The sequence below is a fragment of the Protopterus annectens genome, chromosome 3.part1 (genome assembly GCF_019279795.1).
Source record: "Protopterus annectens isolate FY-2018-M chromosome 3.part1, PAN1.0, whole genome shotgun sequence".
In the NCBI taxonomy this organism is placed as follows: Eukaryota; Metazoa; Chordata; order Ceratodontiformes; family Protopteridae; genus Protopterus; species Protopterus annectens.
In genome coordinates this window covers 495,225,049-495,248,126 of record NC_056732.1, presented here as the reverse complement: position 1 = coordinate 495,248,126, position 23,078 = coordinate 495,225,049, and the positions used below count along the sequence as shown (strand labels likewise).

Sequence of the window (23,078 nt, the reverse complement as noted above, 5' to 3'; positions counted from 1 at the left end):
CTGTTGGCACGGGGTCACACCTTGCCAAACATGGACTGCAACCTACAGAGTGGTACAGATGGTGGCCATATTTTGACTTTTACATATGTCTGAACATCCTGATGTTTGCCATATATTTTTATTCTGTTTGTCATAACATTGTGGTTTTCTGGCAATTTGTTTGGAAATCATGACAGATTAACATTACAGATTAATGACGGATATTGTCATGTAACAACACATGCCCTTTGGAAAGTGCATTCAAGTGCACAACCTGTTCTGGTATCTACTTTCCTTGCATGTCACAGCAATATGTGAAGGTTCTGCTCAATGTTTGGCCTTTGCCCCACTTTTCCATATGGCTTTAACCAGATGTTGACTGCTGCAAGGGGATATACATACACACACACACACATACACACACACACACACACACACACACACACACACACACACACACACACACACACACACACACACTCATGACCTGCCCTTGTTGACAGTTGAAACTCTACCTGCCTAGTTGTACATACAATACTACTATATACATAACACAAGCTCCACAGAGCTACTATAGTTTTGTAGTGTCTGCCACTACTATTCAGGTGGGTGACAATTGTATGGGCTGTTAGGATTGCCAATGGGGCACGGGTTAACAGGCCCTTCGCATGGTAGAACCATCTCAAGCACACACACACACTGCTGCATGGGGACATGCATTGAAACACACTGCACGCAGAGTTGACACTTTTCCGATTAGAGCACCTACCTATCTTGTTATGTACAATACAGACTGGCATGACTATTGCACACACCACAGTGCCTTTGTGTTAGAAAATGTGTAACTGTGCTTCTAAGGTGGATGATATCTTTAGGGGCCCTGACTAGGTTGGCAATGGGGAGTTAACAGGGTGGAACAGGCACACAAAATGGAATAACCATCGCATACACACAGGCGCAACAGCCACAGGGGATATGCATACAGAAACACATACACTTACACAGTTGGCAATCATCAGATTAGATCACCTACCTATCTACTTGTATGCATTATAGTGCAACGCACATATCGCATGTGCCACGGAGATTATATGCCAAGGACATAACTCACAACTTCTTACACTAATTAATGTTGGGAATGCCTTTATGAATGGTGGGATAAACCACCCAAAATAGTGACTGGTCTCACATATTGCTCTTACAAACCTAGACAAGTTATAGGGTAACATGTTTTGCATCAGCATGATGTTTCAGACAGGTATGACATCTGAAGCTGGCATGTCTGTTACTATTTGTGATGGCAACTGTCATGTATTTGCCAATACATTTGTCATAAAAACCCATTGTTATGAGACACAGACCACATATAAGTTGCAAACTTCTGGACATTCTGCATACATCTGTACAGATGACTGGTATGGGCTATAGAGTTTAACATTGTGCATCTAAGGTGGATGACAACAACAGGCCCTTTAAAGTAATGCCATGGGTAGAGGGTCAACAGGCCTTGAAATGGTATAACCAACACACACAGCAGCCACAGGAGATATGATTCACACACAAACACATACACATGCATATACAGTAGTATAGTTGGCTGTATTGAGAGTCAAACCTCTACCTACCTAGTTCTATGTATTATAGTGTTGCCTACTTATTGCATGCACAATGGACCTTATATGTCTAGAAAGTGTCCAACAGTGGATCTATGGTGGATGACATGAACAGGCCATATAAATTAATGCAATGGGGGGCCACTAGAGTGGAACAGGCCTCAAAATGGTATAACCTGTCCACTTGCCAGTATGGAGATTAGAACCCCTACCTATCTAGTTTATATACTATAGAGCTATGTAGTTATTGTGTGCACCACAAAGCTTATACGGCAGCATGGTGTCCAAAGGTGAATGACATCAGCAGGCCTTTTAAAGTACGGCAATGTGAAGTTTACTAGGTTGACAAGGCCTCAGAACACTTTCACCTACAAACGCACACAGTTGCCAGTGCTGAGATTAGAACTCCAAACTATATAGTTATATATACTATCATGTTATGTACATAGCACATGTGCTATGGAGGTTATAAAGCTGAAGAGTGTCCAAATGCACTTCTAAGGTGAATGACATCAGCAGACCTTGTAAAGTAGGGCAATGTGATGTTTACTGGGTGGAAAAGGCCTCAAAATGCTTTCATTTAAAAACACACACTTGCCCATGCTGAGATTAGAACCTCTTCCTATCTAGTTATATGTACTATAATGCTACATACTTATCTCATGTGCCACGAAGCTTAGAGGAGTGAAGAGTGACCAAAGATACTTCTAAGGTGAATGACATTAGCAGGCCTTGTAAAGTAGGGCAATGGGAAGTGTACTGGGTGGAAAATGCCTCAAAATGCTTTCATCTGCAAACACACACAGTTGCCAGTGCTGAGATTAGAGGAACCCCCTATCAATCTAGTTATATGTACTATAGTGCTACATACTTATCACATACACCACACACACACACACACACACACACACACACACACACACACACACGCACACACACACACACACACACACACACACACACACACACAAACACACGCACACACACTACCCCTACCTCACTACTATTACACAATGGAGCCCACCTTCATACTGGCATGTGTCACTGGTTACAACTGGTGTGCAAATGTCTGCAGCAGGCCATCAATCTATGTCTTTCAGAGTGTCTCCCTCTCTATGACTCTCTCTCTCTCCCTCTGTGTCTCTCTCTGTCCATCTGTCTCTGTCGCTCTCTCTCTCTCCCCCCAATCTTTGCCTGTCTATAATTGATATATTTGTATATATATATATATATATATATATATATATATATATATATATATATATGTATGTCTATCACATTCAATAGATGCAGATATATCATATATGTGCCACCTACAGATAGCTGAGGGTAATCCTGTGTGAGGGGGGATGGGGAGACACAGTTAAGATGTATATAGCTGTCTGTATGAAAAGACATATCTGGACAACATGGGTTGTATAGTCAGATGTAGGTTTAGACATGGACTGTAATTCTCTGAGTGTAGGAGCATGCCCAGTATGACCTTCTATAGTGAGACTGGGAGTCCATTTCAGAAGTAGCTGTACTCTGGTCCAGGATTTTGTGTGCTACAGTGGATTAGCTGATTTATCCGTGTAAACAGTCCAGCACCTCAGTGATATACTGGCTGTGAATCTCCTGGTTGTGTGGTATCCTTATTAACTGATGCATATACTGGTGTGGGTACAGAGTGCATTGGAATGAGCAGTTTTCCATAATATGTGTGGTATATTCTACATAGTACTGTGATTTCCTGGTATGTCAGTGGCAGATCAGTATAGAGTAATGTGAGGGAGCACTTACAGACACTTGTTTACTGACCCCATACACTGCAGGGAACTATACTACAGCAAAAATTGTTCTAGTGTGCACATTCTATGTCTATCTAGCCAGTGGTCCCTCTTCCCCTTATGTGTCTCTTTGTCCTTCTGTAGTCCAGTCACAGCCTTTGCTGCTATGTATTTGTAATTACGGTGTGAGTGAGGTAGAAGTCATAACATCACACACAGGATTACAGACTTCACACCTCTGACTGCACTTGTTAAGCAGGTTGTCCATCATTGTGCCCTATACATCTGCTATGGTCCTCAGACGGTTTGTGTTGCACTTTTATTATAAGGCTACAGGTTGGCGATAGCTCTCAAACTCTTACAGACAGACATCTGGAAAGGCCCATATAAAACAGTCAGACACAGGCCCATACATGGGGGCAGGCTGTTAATATTGCTCTTCCAAACAGACACAGTTGGTAGAATGGTTTTGTATTATCTTGCATTTACTTATAGGTATGACATCTGCATCTAAACTGTCATTGATGTTTTCACATCAACCTTTATTGGTTTTCAAATAGTTTTACAGCCAAATGTACTGTTATGACAAGCATAATAGATATACGAGGCATACATGTGGACATTCTGTGACAACCTGTCATTCCAGGGGTATGGATGGTGCCCACTGACTTGTTATCAGTACTTGACACAGTGATGTTGCAGCCTTTATATCCTAGCACTTGACTAACTTGTCACAACCTGCTGTTCTACTAGGCAATATGTAGGTTACAAGGAGCTGTGTACTATCCGTATGTTTGGGGCCCTGTCTCTCCATTGTCCAGCTTTCCTGCAGTAACAAATATTGAGTTATGGCCAGTGTGAACAACTCCTACCGTTGATGTAGCTGACATGCAAAATAGTTGCCATAACCAGTTTTGAACCATGGGCCCTGGCCACTACAGTACTCAACTTGGAGCACTAAGCCACAACAGCTACCAGCAAGTGCTGTTTACTTCCTGACACTATTAACTACAAACATACATAGTACATTGACCGCTGCATATTGTAGAAATGGAACAAGTTATCAGGTTGATTCTGACAGCTTTGGGAATGTGTGGCCTGCTGCTATCACCTTGCAAACATAAATGTTACTGCAGTTCTATGTGAACACAGGTGTGTTGAGGGGAAGGGGGCTTAACTCTCAACTGCACACATCTTCCCAGACTGTCCAGATGTTTGCCTCATATTTAGGGTCAATTTTTGATAAAACTGTGGTTGTGTGGCAAATAATAGTGAAACCATTAAAGACTGAAGTGTACTAGTAGTGACAGACATTTGAGTTTCAGACTTCTTGCCCTTTAGAGAATGCATGCCACTGATACAGCTGTTATTCTATCACCTTTCTATGTTTGTAAGGGCAATATTTAAGACTTATCCCAGTTTTGGGGCATTTGCCCCACATTTCTTTATGGCTTTGTGCACATTTCTTGCTGTAAGGGGTTTAGAGCTATGTATGGGACTCCAACATTGATGTCCATGCATTTGTCTTTTCTCCCGCTGTTTGTAAGTCCCTCACATAGTGCAGTAGATTTTTCTGGCTTAGGGCCTACTGCATATTGTGGGTCAGCCCTTATTTGGGAGAGAGTTCCTGTTGTCCGACACAGCTGTCCGTTGTCTGCTGCTATCCTTATAACCCACTCTATTCCCAGGCATACATGCAGCAATACCATACATATGCTACCACAGTCTACTACCCCTTTCATTTATTGTTAATAAGAGTGACTTCTCTTGTGCCAGCAGCAGTTGAAAGGACAGTGCTTCAGGGATGATTCTGTTGGATGTAGGCAGCACACGGCCTATACGTGGAAAAGTATAGGTAGTGTGATGTGGCTGGCATCCATTTTACTGTATGTATGTGAGTCAGAGTGAGGTGTCAGTTTCTGGGCCCCTAGGGTGTCAGGGTATGTGCTATACTTTACCTCTTTGCCAAGACCAGGGTGTACTGGGCACACTTACATCTGCCTACAGAGACAAGGCTCAGGGGGTTCCTCCTCCAAGTCCCCTTGTGTCTGTGGAGAACTTGCCAATGGTGGAGGGTTGTGTCCCCCTTCCCTGTGATGTTCCTGCCACAGGTGTTTCTGCAGGATCATATTGTGTAACATGGCAGATACTATGAACATGTGTGCACATGTGGCCTGATAGTACTGCAGGGTTTCACCTGATTTGTCAAGGCAGGGGAAGCGTGACTTCAGCAGGCTAAACACATGCTCTATGATGTTTTAGTTTGTGCTTGTGTCTCATTATGGCATTCTTCAGTGGGTGTGTGTGCATTTCTGATAGGTGCCATGATCCACAGTTCTAGTGGGTAACCAGCATCCCCCACTAGATGGCTGTATGGGATGTTGCCCCCTGGCAAATGCCTGGTACAGCTGTGAGGTGTGCCAGATGAGGGAGTCGTGATAACTGCCAGGGCTGCCAGCACACACATTGATAATAATGCCCTGGGAATTGCACATGACCTGGCAGTTGATGGAGTGATAGCCCTTGCGGTTGAGGCAGACTCTACTCTCCTCACCAGGTGGTGCTTTGACGTACACATGAGTGCAGTCTTTGGCACCCAGTACCTCTGGGTAGTGTGCTACATGGTGGAAGAGCTGCATATTGCTGGTCCTATCCTCACAGGTTTTGGGGAAATTAATGTGCTCACTGGCATGTGTTAGCATCACATCCAGCAACAGGTGGAGTACCCTGGATGTGGATGCCTGTGAGATCCCCATGATGTCCTCAGTAGGTCTTTGGAAAGTACCTGTAGATAGTATTCTTAAGGCTTCACATACCTTTGTTTCCACTGGAATGGGTTCCGCTCTGTTGGCTCTGGGTCTGAGGTGAGGCTGGTAGAGCTAGGTGAGTTGATGTAGTATGTCCTTGTCCACCCTGAAGTCCTCTTCTATCTCCAGCTCATGTAGCCCCTGAAAGGTTACCCTGGATCTGAACACTCTTCTCTTTCTCAGTCTGGGACAGTTGTCAGCATCATCCTCATCACTGCCCTCAGCCTGTAACACATAGAGATGTAGCAAAGCAGCAGCGGCCCCTATCATTTTGTCAGTTGAGATTCCTAAGTGTGTACTCCAATGGTGCAGAGTATGTGGGAAAATCAGATTGAAGGGCCTCTACATACTTTATACTGGTGTGCTGCAGCCTGTGTGATTGGCTGACTATGATACATTCCACCTGCCAGCTACATTATTGAGGGGTTTGAATGGGCCACTCCGAGTGGCAGAGGGATTATGAGTCATTTATAGTTAATTACCTTTTCTCAGCTATATCCTTTTAGTTTATTTTTCAATTTCCTCCTCTTCTAAGCCCAGCGGCACTCCGCGCAAACCCATGGAGCTAGTGCAAACATTGATGAGCAGAAAGGGCCCTCCTGTGTACATGAGCACACTCAGCTTTTCTTTAACCAGCTAAGCACAGCTTAGCAGCCTCAGATACCCCCCCCTGCTTAGCTGTGCTTAGCTGAGTGCAAACAGGAGCCAGTGAGCTCCAGTGTGCTTACACAAACCGTGACACACCCCTTTTCATGTCAGCTCCCTTTTCTGCCTACACTACCATGTTTTAGCCCTTACACAGTTAGGTACCTGTGGATACGGTGGCCCATTTTGCTATTCAATAAACTTAGCTCATTTACATACACCTAATTAAATACACCCTAGTTAATGCACTACACCAGAGCCTATGTCCTTAGCAACCCTTATAGCCTGCCATTGTATGACTCTACCTTCTAGCCAGTATAATGCGAAACTTCAGTATAGTTTTATATCTCATATTTTACTAGTTTAATTTTTATTTTACTCCCTATTATGTTTGCTCATGACTGCGCACTGCTTAAACGTGGCATATGTATTTAAAAAATTTGATTTTTCATTAATTGTATCACTTTTAAATAATGGCCATATGTTTGGCTATTGGCATGCCTACTGCACCTAATACATGCTTTTATTTGAATTGTCACAGCCCATTTTTTTATTTTTACATTCCGGTACATGGTTAGCAACTGCATACATTTTTCCTGCAGACACGGATCCTACATGGATGCCTGTCTGCTTCTTGGATCACAAATTCACCTCATTTGTATGGTTGTCACCAGCAGATGAGGTACTTGCATTATGTGATTGCCTCTGTGGCTGAACAGTGATGGAAGGCTCGTGCATGCCCCTATCCTTGTTTCCTGGATTGCTCAGCCTCCTGATTTCATGTTTGGGCAGCGACATTATTCCTACATGGAGAATCGCTCTGTCTAGGGCTTATTGAATTACCCCCACAGAAACTATTAGTAGTAGTGATATGCAAGTACTAATAACAACGCTAATTGTAACAAGTTCAAAGGTCACACAAATAACTTCAGGTGCATAGATAATATTAATAAAGGCAATAAATAAAAAGTTCATATAGGCAATTTCAAGCCCAATGAGTATATATCATAATATAAGCTAGCATCACTAAAAGCGCAGTGCCAGTGTCCTATATCTTAGAGAAATTCACACCAGTGGTTTCAACTATGGAAAAGTAGTACACTGAATAAAATTCACACCAATAACTTCAAGTGCAGTATCAGCAAGTCACTTTAACAGAAACTTAACAGTAATTAGTGAGAAGCAATGATCAACAGCATGGAACAACAGTGAAATCAGTAACAGCCAACACTGACAACAGTAATGATTAATAGTGCAACTCATTACTTGACCTAGCTGGATGACTGTACTGAGTGGTACAACTAATAGCAAATTAATCTGATTTTTTTTCTTAGCTACTGAGTAACAGAGCAGTGTCAACAATGATGCTGTCAATAACATTATGCCAGATGCAACAGTAATTTTCAGCTTGCTGCAATCTATATATATATATATATATATATATATGTATATATAGATCAGTTGCTTATCAGGAGACAGGATCCTCTAAGTTACACATGCACTCAAGTGATTGCACCACAGCTATCAGTATGTCCATGTAGGTGTAAAAGATCTGAGGCAAACCTCCCTAGACTATATGAAGAGAGGCATTAGGGAGATCTCAGACTATGTGCCACAGACTGGCATATGGCTAGCTTTGAGCAGCATTAATGATGCCACAATATGAGCAAAAGATGATTAACTTTAATAATTTTCTTAGTTTCTGGTGTCATTCTAAAGGGATACAATATTCGTTCGCATGGGAGGATATAGTTAACAAACCACATTGCTTTGCCCTGCCCCCTCCAGGCTTTGGAATATTGGCTAAAACACTGTCCTCCGCCATACAGCCGTTTTAGGCAATGTCAAGCTGACAGACCTTCCAACATAGAAAACCCAACCTAGGTGAAGCTAAAGGTGCTGTTGCTCAATGGCAGGAATTTAAACAAAAAGCTTCATTCCCTCAAAGGTCTCCTCACCCCGTAGAATGCAGACATCTGTGCAGTTACTGAGTCATGGTTTAAAGCCACAAAGAGTACCCAGGCATTGTAATGCTTAAGTGCCTTCCACATATTTGAACCAGCAACTCCATAAGCATGGACTAAAGGCAGAGGTACCTCAATCTACATCAATAACATGCATACTTTTAGGTTTATTAAACAGCAAGATGTGTTAGAGTTTCTCCACGTACAGATCACCATAGACAAAGTCCCATACCCATATCCTTAGCAAGCCATAATTCACCGTCTATGTCCCAGGAAACCCATAGCTCATACTTAAACCTACTGGAAACACTCATCATTCAACCAAATAGCATACTGATGGGAAATTTAATTGGGTCTATATTATAAAGCTGAAAGCTCTAAAGAGCAAATACAAGTACATCGACAAACTTTACAATAAGAGGAGAAAGCTATTACATGATAGAACAAAATCCATAAATGATCATTATTAGTAAAAAATACGAGCGGACAATCATAGGAAACTCCCAGATATGCTCAGAATTAGTCAAAAATGATAAAAATCACTGAACCCACAGACATTGCCAACATACTGGCAGACAGGTTCAGTGCAAGCTAAAAACACACACAGCATCAATGGGACGGATGTCCCGGCTGGCTGCTACGAGAGCTAAATGAGGAATTAAACCGCACATAAGGCAGCTGTTTAATCTCAGCCTTACCACAGGATACATGCCCAAACAAGTCGTCTGGAGAGGATCATAAGATCATCATGGAGATCATAGAGGAAGATATAGGACATTGCAAGGACCCGACCCGACAGAGTTTGTTTAGGAAAGATCAGATCTTTGAACTTGAACTTGAACTGCTTTTTTCAAGTCATCAACCAAGGCCATTGAAGGCAAAGGCAGTCCCAGCCCTCCTACTTTGACCTGCAAGGGCCACAATACCCACTCGGGGTATTTAGAAAAAAAACCAGCTTAAATGTACCCCCCACATACAAGATGATGGATTGAAACTGGCTTAAGGACAGAACCCACAGGGTTGCTAAAGTGGTTAGAAAGACCTTCTACATTGCCCACCTGATCTATCAGACCAATGATAGAGTACAATGCCCAAAATCATCATATGCTGCCAGATTGAAGAAACTCCAGCCCCAACAGAATTAATGGACATCAGTTTTTTTTTTTCATAGGGGTGGCGTAAGCCAAAAAATTCAGGCTAGGCGTATAAACCTATGAACCTATGAACCTATGAACATAAAGAGCGATGTACAAAAATAGTGAAACACTTATTGAGCAAAAATCAAAACACTGAATGTGTTTCTTTAAATGCCAGTGCCATGCATGTATACATAAATTAACTAAATAAAACAAAATTAATACACTTTTGCAGGGGGGCAAGCCCACCTGCACCCCTCACACACTTAAATATACCAACTCCAAGACTGCACTACAGTGGGGAAAAGGATATATTTCCTTATCCCCAGGATTGTGCTGCTGGCCAAACAAATACGTTAAATGTTCTGATTTTCGCTAAATACGTCTTTTGCGATTTTTGTACACCACTCTATATGTCGATGTACTTGTATTCGCTCTTTAGAGCTTTTGGCTTTATAATATAGACCCAATTTAATTAGCTTAACCTCTATAGATTGGGAATCGAACATAATGCCAAATTTGCAGGCACAAAGATTCTTAATTTTTGTAAACAAAAACACCCAAGCTCATATAATGCATGCGCCCACTAGAGGTACAAACTTATTGAACCAGGTACTCACAAATATGGTAGAATGCTGTACCCCACCTATTGTCATGTCCTTTCTGGTAAGTTCAGATCACAAAGTGGTCTCCTTTAAGATAAAAATAAGTTCTGCAACATCAGTAAACCATGTAAGTTAGGAACTATTCCAAGGTAAATTACCCGTTATTAGGCAATAACCTCTCAAAATTCCAAGCCCCTCCAAACCCAGATAACACTGCAGCCTATGTGGAATTGTGCATATAAACTTTGTAGAACCATATCAATGGTAGCATAGAGGCTGCTATATCTGTCAAAAGTAATCCCAAATAAATTCTAAACACAAACCACCCTTAATGGGATCCAAAATTAAACAAGCTGTAAGACAAAGTAAAATATTCAAAGCTAAAATTAAAAATAGTAACACTAAAAAAGATAAAATCTCTTTCATCAAACAAAATAGACATCTAAGAGGGCTAATTAACTCCAAGAAAGCCACTTGTGAGGTAAAGATGGCTTCCCACGCCAAGGGCAACCATAAGGTCTTCTTTAGTTACATCAGAAGCCTCAAAGGCAGCACATAACAGTGTGACAAACTGGTTGTAAATTGAGCCACATTTATTGAGCCTGTGCTTATATATATATATATATATATATATATATATATATATATATATATATATATATATATATATATATATATATATATATATATATATATATATGTATATATATATATATATATATATATATATATATATATATATATATGAGTCTACCTGACAACACCGACGCGCTACAACACCAACAATGGAATCACCGGCACCACAAAACCGAAAGTTCAGAAACACGAAACGTCACATACCCGACAAACCACAAACCCGACACTCAACAAACAAAACAAATCCCCTGTAAAAAAAGCACACACACAACACAAACACACCAAATACCTTACAAACCTACACTGAACCTTACATACACAACTATCTATGCACTAACCTTAACCCAAACCCTAACCCTATGGTCCGTCACTATCGCACACTCACCTAACCCGCACCCTAACCCTAACTCACTTAACCCTCCTCTAACCCTACAGACCGTCACTATCACACACTTACCTTACCCACACCCTGGCCCTAACGTCCATCCCTATCACACACTTACCTTTACATTTCGGTATTGTCAGCGTCGAGATTTTCAACTGTCGGTCTTCTCTGCTGTCGATCCTCCGGTGTTGGTGTTCTCATCGTCGGCGTTTTGAGATTACGGCATTTTCAGGTAGACCCATATATATATATATATATATATATATATATATATATATATATATAGCAAATCTACCGGCCAGCAACTTTATCCATCAATCATTCACAGCCACCTCCCAAGAAATACCATCTAATATTAATCCCTCCAAATATTAATAGGGTGCAAATCCTAACTGCACTCTCTAAGGCCAAGAAATCAGCTTCAGTGGGCCTCAATAATATCTCAGGATGCCTCCAAAATAGCCTGAAATATGGGGTCTATATTACAACAATGAACTCACAGGAGTCCGAACGTTGTAATATCTAACCCATATGTTCAAAATGTGAAAATAGCGAAGCCACGGAACACCGATTTTTTTCCCTGGGAAAAAAATCAGTGGGCCATTTACACGGCTTTGCTATTTCCTCCACTGTGGTGCGATCTCAGAGTTGATATATTCCGCATTAGTATAAGTTTAAAGTGTACGTGTTTTTTTTTTTTTGTGCGATAACAGAGATTTTTTTTTTCCCTTGGAAAAAAAAATGCTGTTCTGTGTGTTCCTACTTTTTGGATTTTGAACTTTCTGGTTCGATATTACATCGTTTGAACTCATGTGAGTATGACAATGTAATATAGACCCTGAAATATGACCTATCAGGGCAACTAGAGTTGCTATTCAACTTCATCCTCCAAACAGGCTATGTACCCTGTGAATGGAGGACTACAACAGTCATCGCTCTGCACAAAGGCTGACCATCAACAGATCCCAGGATATATCTATATATATATATATATATATATATATATATATATATATATATATATATATATATATACACACATTAGTCTGACTAGTCCCATATGCGAAGTCATGGAAAAAGTTAACAAGGAAATGATTAACAATGACATAGAAAACTTTCATACAATGGATCCCACCAAGTTTGATTTCATCTAAGGCAGGTCATTTCTATAAAATCTGGTGGGTTTCTTTAAGAAGCTCAAAAAGGTAGCAGATGAAAGCAAAATGGTGCCCACTGCCAACATTGACCTGGCTAAGGCATTTGATTCAATATGCCACTCAGCTATTGTAAACAGACTCATGAAATTAGGCATAAATCCCTATATAACATGCTAGATGGCCAGTTGGCTTACAGACAGGACCTAAAAAGTTAGGGCTGCAGATACCACCTCCACAAAAAGACTAGTCACTAGCAGAGTCCCTCAGGGCTTTGTCTTGGGTCCACTCTGCTTTGATAACAACTTTTCAGAAGTCAAGGCCAATGTCAAGAGGTCACTGTCCGGCCAAGTCTGCAGATGATTCACAGAAATCCCCCAAGATATTAACATCTTGCAGAAAGGTCTAATGCAAATAAATGAGTGGTGCCAAAGCTATGGCTTAAAACTCTGTGCCAAGAAATGCATAGTAGTACTTTTTGGGAAGTTGGTCACTCTGGGAAACTACCTCAGCAATAAAACACCCATAAGAGTAGGCCCAGTAGTCAGGGATTTGGGGATGTATACAGATATTAACATGGCCTTTGGCCAACATGTGTCTAAGGTAGTAAGAAAATCATTCTGTATTTCTCAGCTTATACATAATGACATGGCATCTAGGTCCAGTGAGGTCAATGTGTTATTGTATTCAGCCCTCATCAGATCCATCACTGAGTATAACTCCCCCTATGAAATGCACCTGACCAGGCACATGCAACAACTGAAACATCCACAGCAGTTCTTCACAAAAAGAACACAGGGTGTAAACACACTGTCCTGTACAGATCTCTTCAAAGCCCTACCTCTATGCTCTGTTTCCTGTTTTTCTTACTGAGAGGTGATCTGTGCCTGGCAGACAAGGCATCCTTGGATTACACTTTAACAGACTTTTTGCATATCCACAGAATGAACAGCATCAGAACTACAAGATCTAAAGACTTACAACACAAACAGGACATGGTGGAGGGACAGGTATGTATCTTCTCTGGAAATGATTTCCCATTCATGTGAAACAAAGTCCTTTCCTAACTCTATTAAAACATAACCTGGATCAGTGGATGGGAAATCAAAACTTACCCCCGGTCTGGCCTATGTCTCTGATGGTCAGAGGCAACCACTAAATCATGCCCTAGCTAACATACCCCTTTTAGAATAACCTCTATGGCACAATAAATTGTGGGATACATTTTGGTTATATGACTAGGCTTTTAAAAGCCATTGGTTGTTAGCATAGTATATACCTATGAACCTATGAAATATCCCACCAGAAATGGACTGGCAAAGGGACAGACAGTAGGTAGTATTACAGCAGTCATAGAGAACATCTGATGTAGATGCACCTGTGGAAAAACGAAGGGAAGGGGAAGTAAACAAAGGCACACAGAGTGATGTCAACAAGATGTCAGGTGGACAAGATCCTTGGCATAGCAGAATATAAAAATGGAGGAAAGAACACTAAAACAGAGGAAATATGAGGGAAGTGCACAAAAATATGCAGGAAGAAGAACAATAATTTGGTCAAAGCAGAAATTCAGCAGAAGAGGTAAGCCCAGCAGCAATCAAAACAGAAGCGGGGCTAAAGATAAAAGAAGCAGAAGAAGACCATGCTATCAAAGAAGAGACACTGCAACTGCAACAGAGAGTGCTGATTTTGGTAAACCAAAAGTCGTGAATAGGGGGTGGGGTTGGTATAATGGTTATGGTCTTTGCTTCAAAGATACAAAGTGCAGGGTCTGACTCTGACCTTTAGTTCTTGGCTAGGCTTGTAGTAGTCTGCAGGCTGATAGCCCGGTATTTACCTATGGATCTATAAACCTAGGAATGCAAGCCTCATGTGGTTTAGATACCCAGTGGTAAATACCAGAGGGCCTGAGTATCTGGACTGGTCAAAGGAGGGGGAAGAAAAGCAAAATGAAACAGGGGCAGGAAAATCAGACCAAAGTTAGAGGAAAAGAGGAGGAAAGCCATCAAGAAATGGACCACCTGTTCATAAAGCGAGGGATGAGAGAATAAAGCAGAGTGCAATAGAAAAATGAGTGGATGTACTCAGTAAATTCTGTCATGTGCAGGCATTCAGTCATGACTGCATATCAAAAGAACTGAGAGACTAAAGTCATGGAGGTGACAGGACAAAAGGGATAAATGAGATTGAAAATGACAATAGGATCTATGAATATGAGGCATTAATCTAAGGTAAGAAATATATTTTAATGCACTCTGCTCCTACAATAACAGAAAGGTAATGGATAAAGAGAAGGGACACAAATAGCCTTATTGCTGTTAAGATACACCATATTTTATAATGTTTATATTTTCATATAAGATTAAATTTTCAGATTGAAGAAGTGAGCAAAAGGGCTGCTGTACCTGAATGAAAAACGAGTAAGCAAAGAAAGAAATAATTATGGAAACATCATTCAACTTCATCTGCAGTGTATTACAACACTGAAATGAAATCCATGAAAGTGTCACAAAAGAAAGATCAAATATGAAGAAAACAAGTTGTTACTATGGAAAAGGGAAGAGATAAGCAGGAGCAAATAACAGATGGTAAGCAATCAAGGACACGTGAGAGCAAGAAAGAAAGCAGCAAAACAGAACTGGGAAAATAGGACAAGGTGAATTACCCAAGTCAGGAGGCACTCAAATCACAGGTTGAAGTGTAGCAAAACTGACTCTTTGGGGGCACAGGGGGTCAAACACAGGGGAAGGCCAAAATATAGAATGTCCAGCTCAATAGGAAAATCCAGAAGAAAAAAGCAGTTCAAAGGTAGCAGTAAGGGTCATAGAGCCAAAGACAACAGATGAGAATGAACCCAGTCAGAAAGCAGAAAATTTGAGTTGACTCTCTGCACCTGCTCAAAAGGGAAAAATAGCAGGATGAGTAATATGCAAGGAGATGTTTTACTGTTCCAGGAGGCCAAATTAATGGCAAAAGAGGAAGGGAAGCCCATGATCCCACAGTACTCTACGGGAGAAACAGACAATAAAGCAGGGAGTAACAAGAAGACAGTGGCCACCCATTTTAGAAAGGGATTGCATGTATTGACTGAAAAGGTACAGGAAGGTTGGGAGAGGAGATGGCTCATCTGACAAAGGAGAAGAATAAATAGAAGGAAGTGGGCAATAGGGAACATGTATGTATGCCACAAACAAGGATATGGAGGACTTTTACTGCAGCTTCTTTGAAGAATGGAATCAGATAAAAAGGGATGGAGAAGAAAACACTAGAGACAGCTTCAATGTCACACTAGATCCCACAAAAAGATGGACTCTTTAGTTAAAGGGGTACATTATAAAGTTGAAAAGAACATGAAAGGAGAGAGGAAGGATATATGGGGAGCATACATTTATCAGAAACTGCTGAATTCAGATGAGTAGTCTGGACAGGATACTAGGTAAAGACGAACTTCTAAAATGGTATAGGAGATAGAAATACAGGAGAAATATATATCAGACCATGCAGTAGTAGCAATGACAATAAGACCAAAAATGGTTTGGGTTGAAGATGGATGAGCTACAAGTGGAAAGATCGTGAAAGGAAGCAACAGTTACAAAAACTGGTAGAGGAGACAGTGGATGAGAACACTATAGACAAGACAAAACAGGGCAGCAGCAGTCCAGACTGAAAATTATAAGAGACAATGGGTGATAAATGAGGCAAGATGAAGAAGAGATAAAACTGGAAGGAGAACTGAGCAGGAAAAAAGAGAAATATAGAAAAATAATATAAAACTGAACTAGAAGGAAAGGTAGCAATGGTATTAGAAGACAATGGTACTGGAAGAGCTATTGATGGGTACCTGGGGAGGAACAAGGGAAAAAAATCTAGCAAGGAAGCACAAAAAAGGAAAAGGTGATAGTGAAGTACCAAGTATTTGGAGAGAAGAGGGAGAGTTCACAGAACATTGCTGTATCAGACAAAGATGATAAGAATAGTAAGCAGGTTTAGAGAAGTCTTTGCAGGAATGCTGTGAACAAATATACCAGGAACAAGAGAAGGAAAAGGAAGTCCATTGCAAGATCACAAACAGAGGATAGGAGAGGGGTACCAAGTACAAGGACTGTAGATGAAGAAACTGCAAATACCATGATGAAGGAGCTCAAAGAGGCAGTGATGGCAATGAAAGACTAAAAAGTAAGGGGCACAGACAGTTACCTCATAGAGTTCTACAACGTGGATAGACAGGTAATACAGACAAGTGTGAAGGACAAGTACAAAAGGATAAGTGAAACAGGGCAAACAGACAAAATGAAAAGAGACAGAGTGGTATTGATCATAAAGATTCCCTGTTAGAAGACCGAAGAGGCATTCTTTCGAATGCATCTTGGTCGAACTCAAAAGACGGAAACGGCAAAAGATTGAAGCGGCTTTTAAGCGAATTCTTTCTCTGGGAAAGAATTTGTTTGGACGCTTCATTACTTTACCATTTTCGGCACTGTAGTGCAGTCTTGGAATTGGTATATTTAAGTAGGGTGTGTGTGCCGGGGGGGGGGCGAAGCTCCCCAATTAATGTAATGTATAAAGTGTTTTATTTTTTTTGTTGTTGTTGTCGGAACAGCAATTTTTTTCCCTAGGGGAAAAAAAAAATCACTGTTCTGACAGTTCGAAATTGTAAGCTTTTGCTTACATAGGGTCGATTATCACTTTTGCTTTTTTAAGCGTTTGGTGCTCTAATATAGGCCTGATCATAAAGGGGGGTGGTTGGAAGCGGGGGATTATAGACCAATCTCCTTAATAAACACAGGTATCATGGTGATGAAAAAAGTGTGGAACACAAAACGAAATCACCCAATGGGTAAATAACTAGTAAAAATACACAAAGTTGAAAAACACGAGCCAAACACTCTCCAGTAAATTTAATATAGCTCCACGAACTTAACACTTTCACCATCCACACATAGCATCATCAGAGTTGATAGGAGCCATTAACATACATAATTTATACACAAATTAATTACTCAGCCTCCAATAATAATCAAGTGAATCATCTTAAAGCTATATAGACAAAAAACTAAAACATGATATTCATTTAATTCAAACAATGAAATACATACATATTCCTATCCAGATAAAACACTGTCAAGTTAAAACTGTCTGTATATATGAAATATTAATGAATATCTATATATATATATATATATATATATATATATATATATATATATATATATATATATATATATAGTGTCTAAAAAATTAAAAAAACTGTCAAATATTAAGTAGGGGATAACACAGATATCATGGCGATGACAAAAGTGTGAGCAAGAAGACTGGATGAGATTCTGCAGAGAATTATAGTGGAGGGAAAGAACGGTTTTGTGAAAGGAAGATGGGTTTAAATGAATTGGTGGGCCCTAATGAAGTTAATGGACAGAGAAAAGCAAAATGGAGGAGCACACGCATTGATGATCATTTCTGATGTACAAAAGGTCTTTGACACAATCAAGCAGGATTTATTCTGGGAGATACTAGAAAAAATGACCAATGGGGAAATTTAAAGGCCTGATTAGGGCAATTTATAATACACCAAAAATAGAGATATAGTAAATGAAGGAGTTTGCAGGACAGTAAATGTCAGAATATGGACTTGGTAGTGGTGCCTCTCTCCACAGGGCTCTTCTCTACTCAAATATGAACTGTTAATTGAAATGAAAAAACAATAGCACAACTGGAGACAAGAACAGGAGTGCAGTCAGGTTAACTAATGAACAGAGACGACTACGCACTAATGTCGGAGAATGCTGAGATGGTCAAGGAGGAAATAATGTCAGTTTTTGCAAAGTTTGAAATGTCCTCGAGGCTTAGTTGCAATCAAAGCAAGACAACAGTGGTCAGGATAAGAGAGGCAATATAAATGGAGGAGTGGGAGGCATTCAGAAGGGAAATACCCCAAATATATGAGAAAATATGTTGAACACACATTAAATAATACAACATAAATGAATTAGTAGAAGAGGAAAGAGAAAATATAGAGGGTACTGGATATGGATAAATATAAAACTTACATAAAACTCAGTGGAATCAATGTAATTTGAATGACCATTTTCCCAATTATAGCACATGTACTAAGAAACTTGTCATTGGACCCAGTAGAGACCGCATTACTAAAATTACAGAATGATTTGGGGTGGATAGAGAAAGGGAAAGGTAGAAGTATCTAAAACAAATAAATGAAGGAAACAAGCTGAGTAGGAAAAAGGGAAACTGATGATTCCCGTACAAACCCATACAGGCCTTAACATATAACTTACTTAGGAGAATGGAGATTGAGGGGAGACCAGAAGGCAAGAGCAGAGAGGGCAGATAGGAATGTGGCAAAAATATAAAACATAAACAAGAAAAATACCAGTAACTCGCAGAAGAAGAACAATGTATGAAGAGGCATTAAAGAGATGAGGCAATATGACATGTGGACAAGGGAAAGCAAAAGACATGTGAGAGGAAGGAGGATTGGACACTTTCGTAGAAAAGGACTGAGTAGACTAATGGAAGGAAAGGGGATAGGAGAAGAGCAGGAGTTACTGAAGGAAGGGGTAGGAAGACAAACATTATTCAACACCCACCAGAAATTAATATAAGAATGTGGACTAACACAAAATGAATGGTTGACATACATTAGAATGAAAAAAAAAATGGCTGGAGAAGAGGGATAAAGCAGAAACCCAGGACAAGAAAAGAAAAGGAAAATAAAAACAAAAGGGAGAAGGGAAAAGAGATCCACGTGGGGGAAGTGGAAAACTGTGGAAAGGTAAAAGTAAACTTATTTAAGAAGATCTGAAAGGGAAACTGGAAGAAGCCACAAAGAAAGAGATAAGAAAGGATGTGAAAAGGAAGGGGGATAGCATATTGGGGAAACTGAATGGCAAAAAGTCCTCAAAATATCATCAGCAATGCAGAAAATGTATGTGATGGGAAAGCCAATGTTAAGAGCATTGAATAGATGGTATCTCCCACTTAAAAGATTATATAAGGAGAGAAAGAAAACAAAAACAAGATGCTGGCAATGCATGACACCCAAGTGAAACATATGCTCTGAAGAGTGCACCTGGGCACAATAGGTAATAGAGAGAGGCTGTGGAAATTTGGACAGGTATGATTGTTGCATAGGTAATTAGAGGATCAGAAACTACCTACAAGCTTCATGATGTAGGAGGGTGTTTAAAGGTTACCTAGGTCAATTCCTTAGAATACCAGAAGAAATTGTGCTTGTATCTGGAAGATACTGGTCCGAGTCCAAAAGATTTAGTTTGGACTAAAGAATATATCCAGCATAGGAACATGGTAGAGTAAAGGTATAAGTCTCAAAGTCAGGGCTTACTAATTATTTTCTTGGCAAGGTGTTGATTCTTTTAAGAATCCACAACATGATATGAAGTGGGTCTTGCTTAGAAAGTAAAATATTTCAGTAGATAGAGAACAGTAATAATTAATTATACGGGTTAAAGTTGTTATGCCAGTGATCTCAACAGCTACTGTTTGTTTATATACGAAGTGATAAAAATCGCTTCATCCTTTTTTGATCAGGTTAACCTTATTAGGCTGATATCTCTTTCCTGTTGATGCCCAAGTTGATATTTATACTGACTAAGGGAAATCTGACCAACATACAAGGAGATTCCTCTACACTTTTCAGTAAGTATTGCAGGAATTTTTGCATCCATCTGAGCTACCACCAAGTTAAGCAGATGGGGCTAACTTTTAATCTCTCATCCAAGACAGCACAGCACACTCGGGAGTTTAGCACCCTATTATGCTACACTGCAATGTCAGTAATGGAAAATGCAATCCAAGTTTCTGGTGTGGGAACAGAACCCACAGCCTTCCAATCTTGCAGCACCAAAGCCAAGCTTTTGGTATGTTGAGCTATTGATACTGACAATACAGCCCTGATTCCATTTTGTAGATTATCTACAGGTAATCATACTTAAGACATATTTATGGCTGTTTAGTTTAATTATGAATGAAAATGCTAGGTAAAATCTTCTATATATAACTAATCTGCATTTATTAAAGCCCATTACAAGCAGAGGGTGTTTAGTGTCTTTGAATAATAGGCAGCTGTTCTACCATAATCACATATGAGTATTATTTGGCTGATTATATTTTATTTTACTGTTAGTGTGAAATTTCATAAAAATGCACTGCTTAATTTAGATACATCAGTTAACAGCGCAAATATAAGATCTACTCTTACACTCTTTTCTTATGCTGCTGTGTTGATTTGTAACAATATGCTAAATATGCTGTACTTTACCTTTTTTAACTCCTGTAGGTGTCCTTATTTTGGGTGAAGCATACAATATCCGACATCCTTTTACAGGAGGAGGAATGAGTGTAATTCTAAATGACATCAAAATATGGAGAGAATTATTGCAAGACATTCCTGATCTATATGATAATGAAAAAATCTTTCAGGTATGCAGGCTTTTTGTGTATTTATCAAATGCTTGTACTTTTACCTTCTGCATCTGCTATAGCTTGTTGACTGGTCTTTTATCAAAACCTGTATTTTTTTTCTTTTGAGATCAATGTTCCGAAATGGGTTAGAGTGACCTCTGCACCATGGGTACCATAAAGTCATTCCAGTAGTTTGTATCATCAGAGAAAACAGCAATGGCATTGTGGAACATCAGTCTTAATACTTGTCTTAACATGGATGGGCTAGTAAAAATTATTCTGTATGATGCCTCAGAAACAGATAATGTATCAGGCATTTCTCTGATAATAAACATGGCAGCAATACAACAGGGATAATCCTAGAACTATATTGCATCTGAAATGACAGTGCTACAAGTGCATTAATAGAAGTCTCTTACATGCAAGTTTTATAGAAACATGTTTGTTACATATACTTTAGAGGGGCCTTTTAAGTGAATATAGTACTAATATTTATGACATCCATCCATCAGAGAGCTTGATGACACGATGGGGCACCTATTGTTCTTGAACTTATTTTGTGTTTTCATGCATACCTCGCAACGTCTTAGAGCAAATAATCAGGACAAAGCCTAAAATGATGGGGGAACAAATAGGGACAGATTTTAAATATTGCTCTTACAAACTTAGAAAGTTGATAGAATAATAGGTTTTGCATTCGCATGGATTTTCCAAATGATGTGGAGTCTTAAACTCAAATGTCTGTCATTATTTCATGACTCCAATCCTCGGGTATTTGACAGAAAGGGACAGATATTAGGGGGAACATACCGAAAATATGAGGCAGAAATCTAGACATTCTGCAAAAAATCTGTACAGATGAGATGTATGTTTTCATGGCCAGACCACAAAACATAGCGAAATGCAATTTTATAACAGCATGTTGAAATTCTTCTTGAATAGCATCAGGAAATGTTCTATAGTTGAAACTAAAAACATTTCAATTCTGTCCACCTTACCCCCACCAGTGACATGGTATCTGAATTTTTGTAGAATGATAATATGAAAGAAACATAAATTTCCCTGGATTTAACAAGTAAACAAGAAAACATTAAAAATAATAAAACTAAACCAGAACCAGTAAATAAGAAAAAAAGGTAATTGAGGAACAGAAAAAAAATATTGTGAGTGAATAAATTTAGTAGCTATGGAGCAGTGACTTTCCAGAATGCAAAACTGCTATTTTTGCAACTGCAGGCACCTCTCTGGAGTGAAAAGGTTGACATATTTCAGTTTTGTGAAGGATGTGCCATGTTATACTTTTGGTAGTCTTAAGAAACATATCTGGAAGAATTGTTTATTTCAACATGTAAAAAGGTAGGTCATCTTCCTGGCTGATACTAAGCCTGATGGTTCAGATGGTATATCAGATGAGGACATAAGACATCTTGCTTTTAAATTAGTAGATAAGATAATTATTATAATTTTTACATAATTTGTTAGCCACAGGAAAGTCCCTTCTATATGGAAGACAGCATAGTCAATGCTTTTATAAGGGTAAATATTGGAATGACTTGATAGAAAATCATCATCTCATCAGCCTCTTGAGTAACATAAGCTTATTGAGATCCCCTACCCCAGACCTCTTTGACAGTAATTTGGCAGATTTAAAAATCACTGATTCCCATCAACATGGATTTATAAAGAAAAAATTTACTATGATCACCAATTATTTCTATGATGATGTTATTAGGGCACTGTTGCCATATCATTTTCTGTATGGTGTTCTCCTGAAGAAGCTGAAAGATTCTGAGTTATAATTTAATATCTCAAAAAGCAATACCAATGAATGAATGAATCCTAGTCCAGAGTATTTTATACAATGCAGTCTAGTTGCTATTGAAATATACACTGACCTGGGCTACTTGTAGAAGACAAGCTGAAAATTGGTAAACATGCTATAACCA

At 39.5% G+C, this 23,078-nt stretch overlaps 1 protein-coding gene across 1 annotated transcript in view; it reads left to right on the top strand.

The window, feature by feature from the left end:
• LOC122797688 (squalene monooxygenase-like) overlaps positions 1-23,078 on the top strand; it is a 1,062,766-nt gene that overhangs the window by 824,021 nt on the left and 215,667 nt on the right. The window contains exon 7 of the mRNA XM_044066224.1: positions 21,008-21,150. Within this exon, the coding sequence (XP_043922159.1) occupies positions 21,008-21,150 (143 nt within the window). The remainder of the gene's footprint in view (positions 1-21,007; positions 21,151-23,078) is intronic.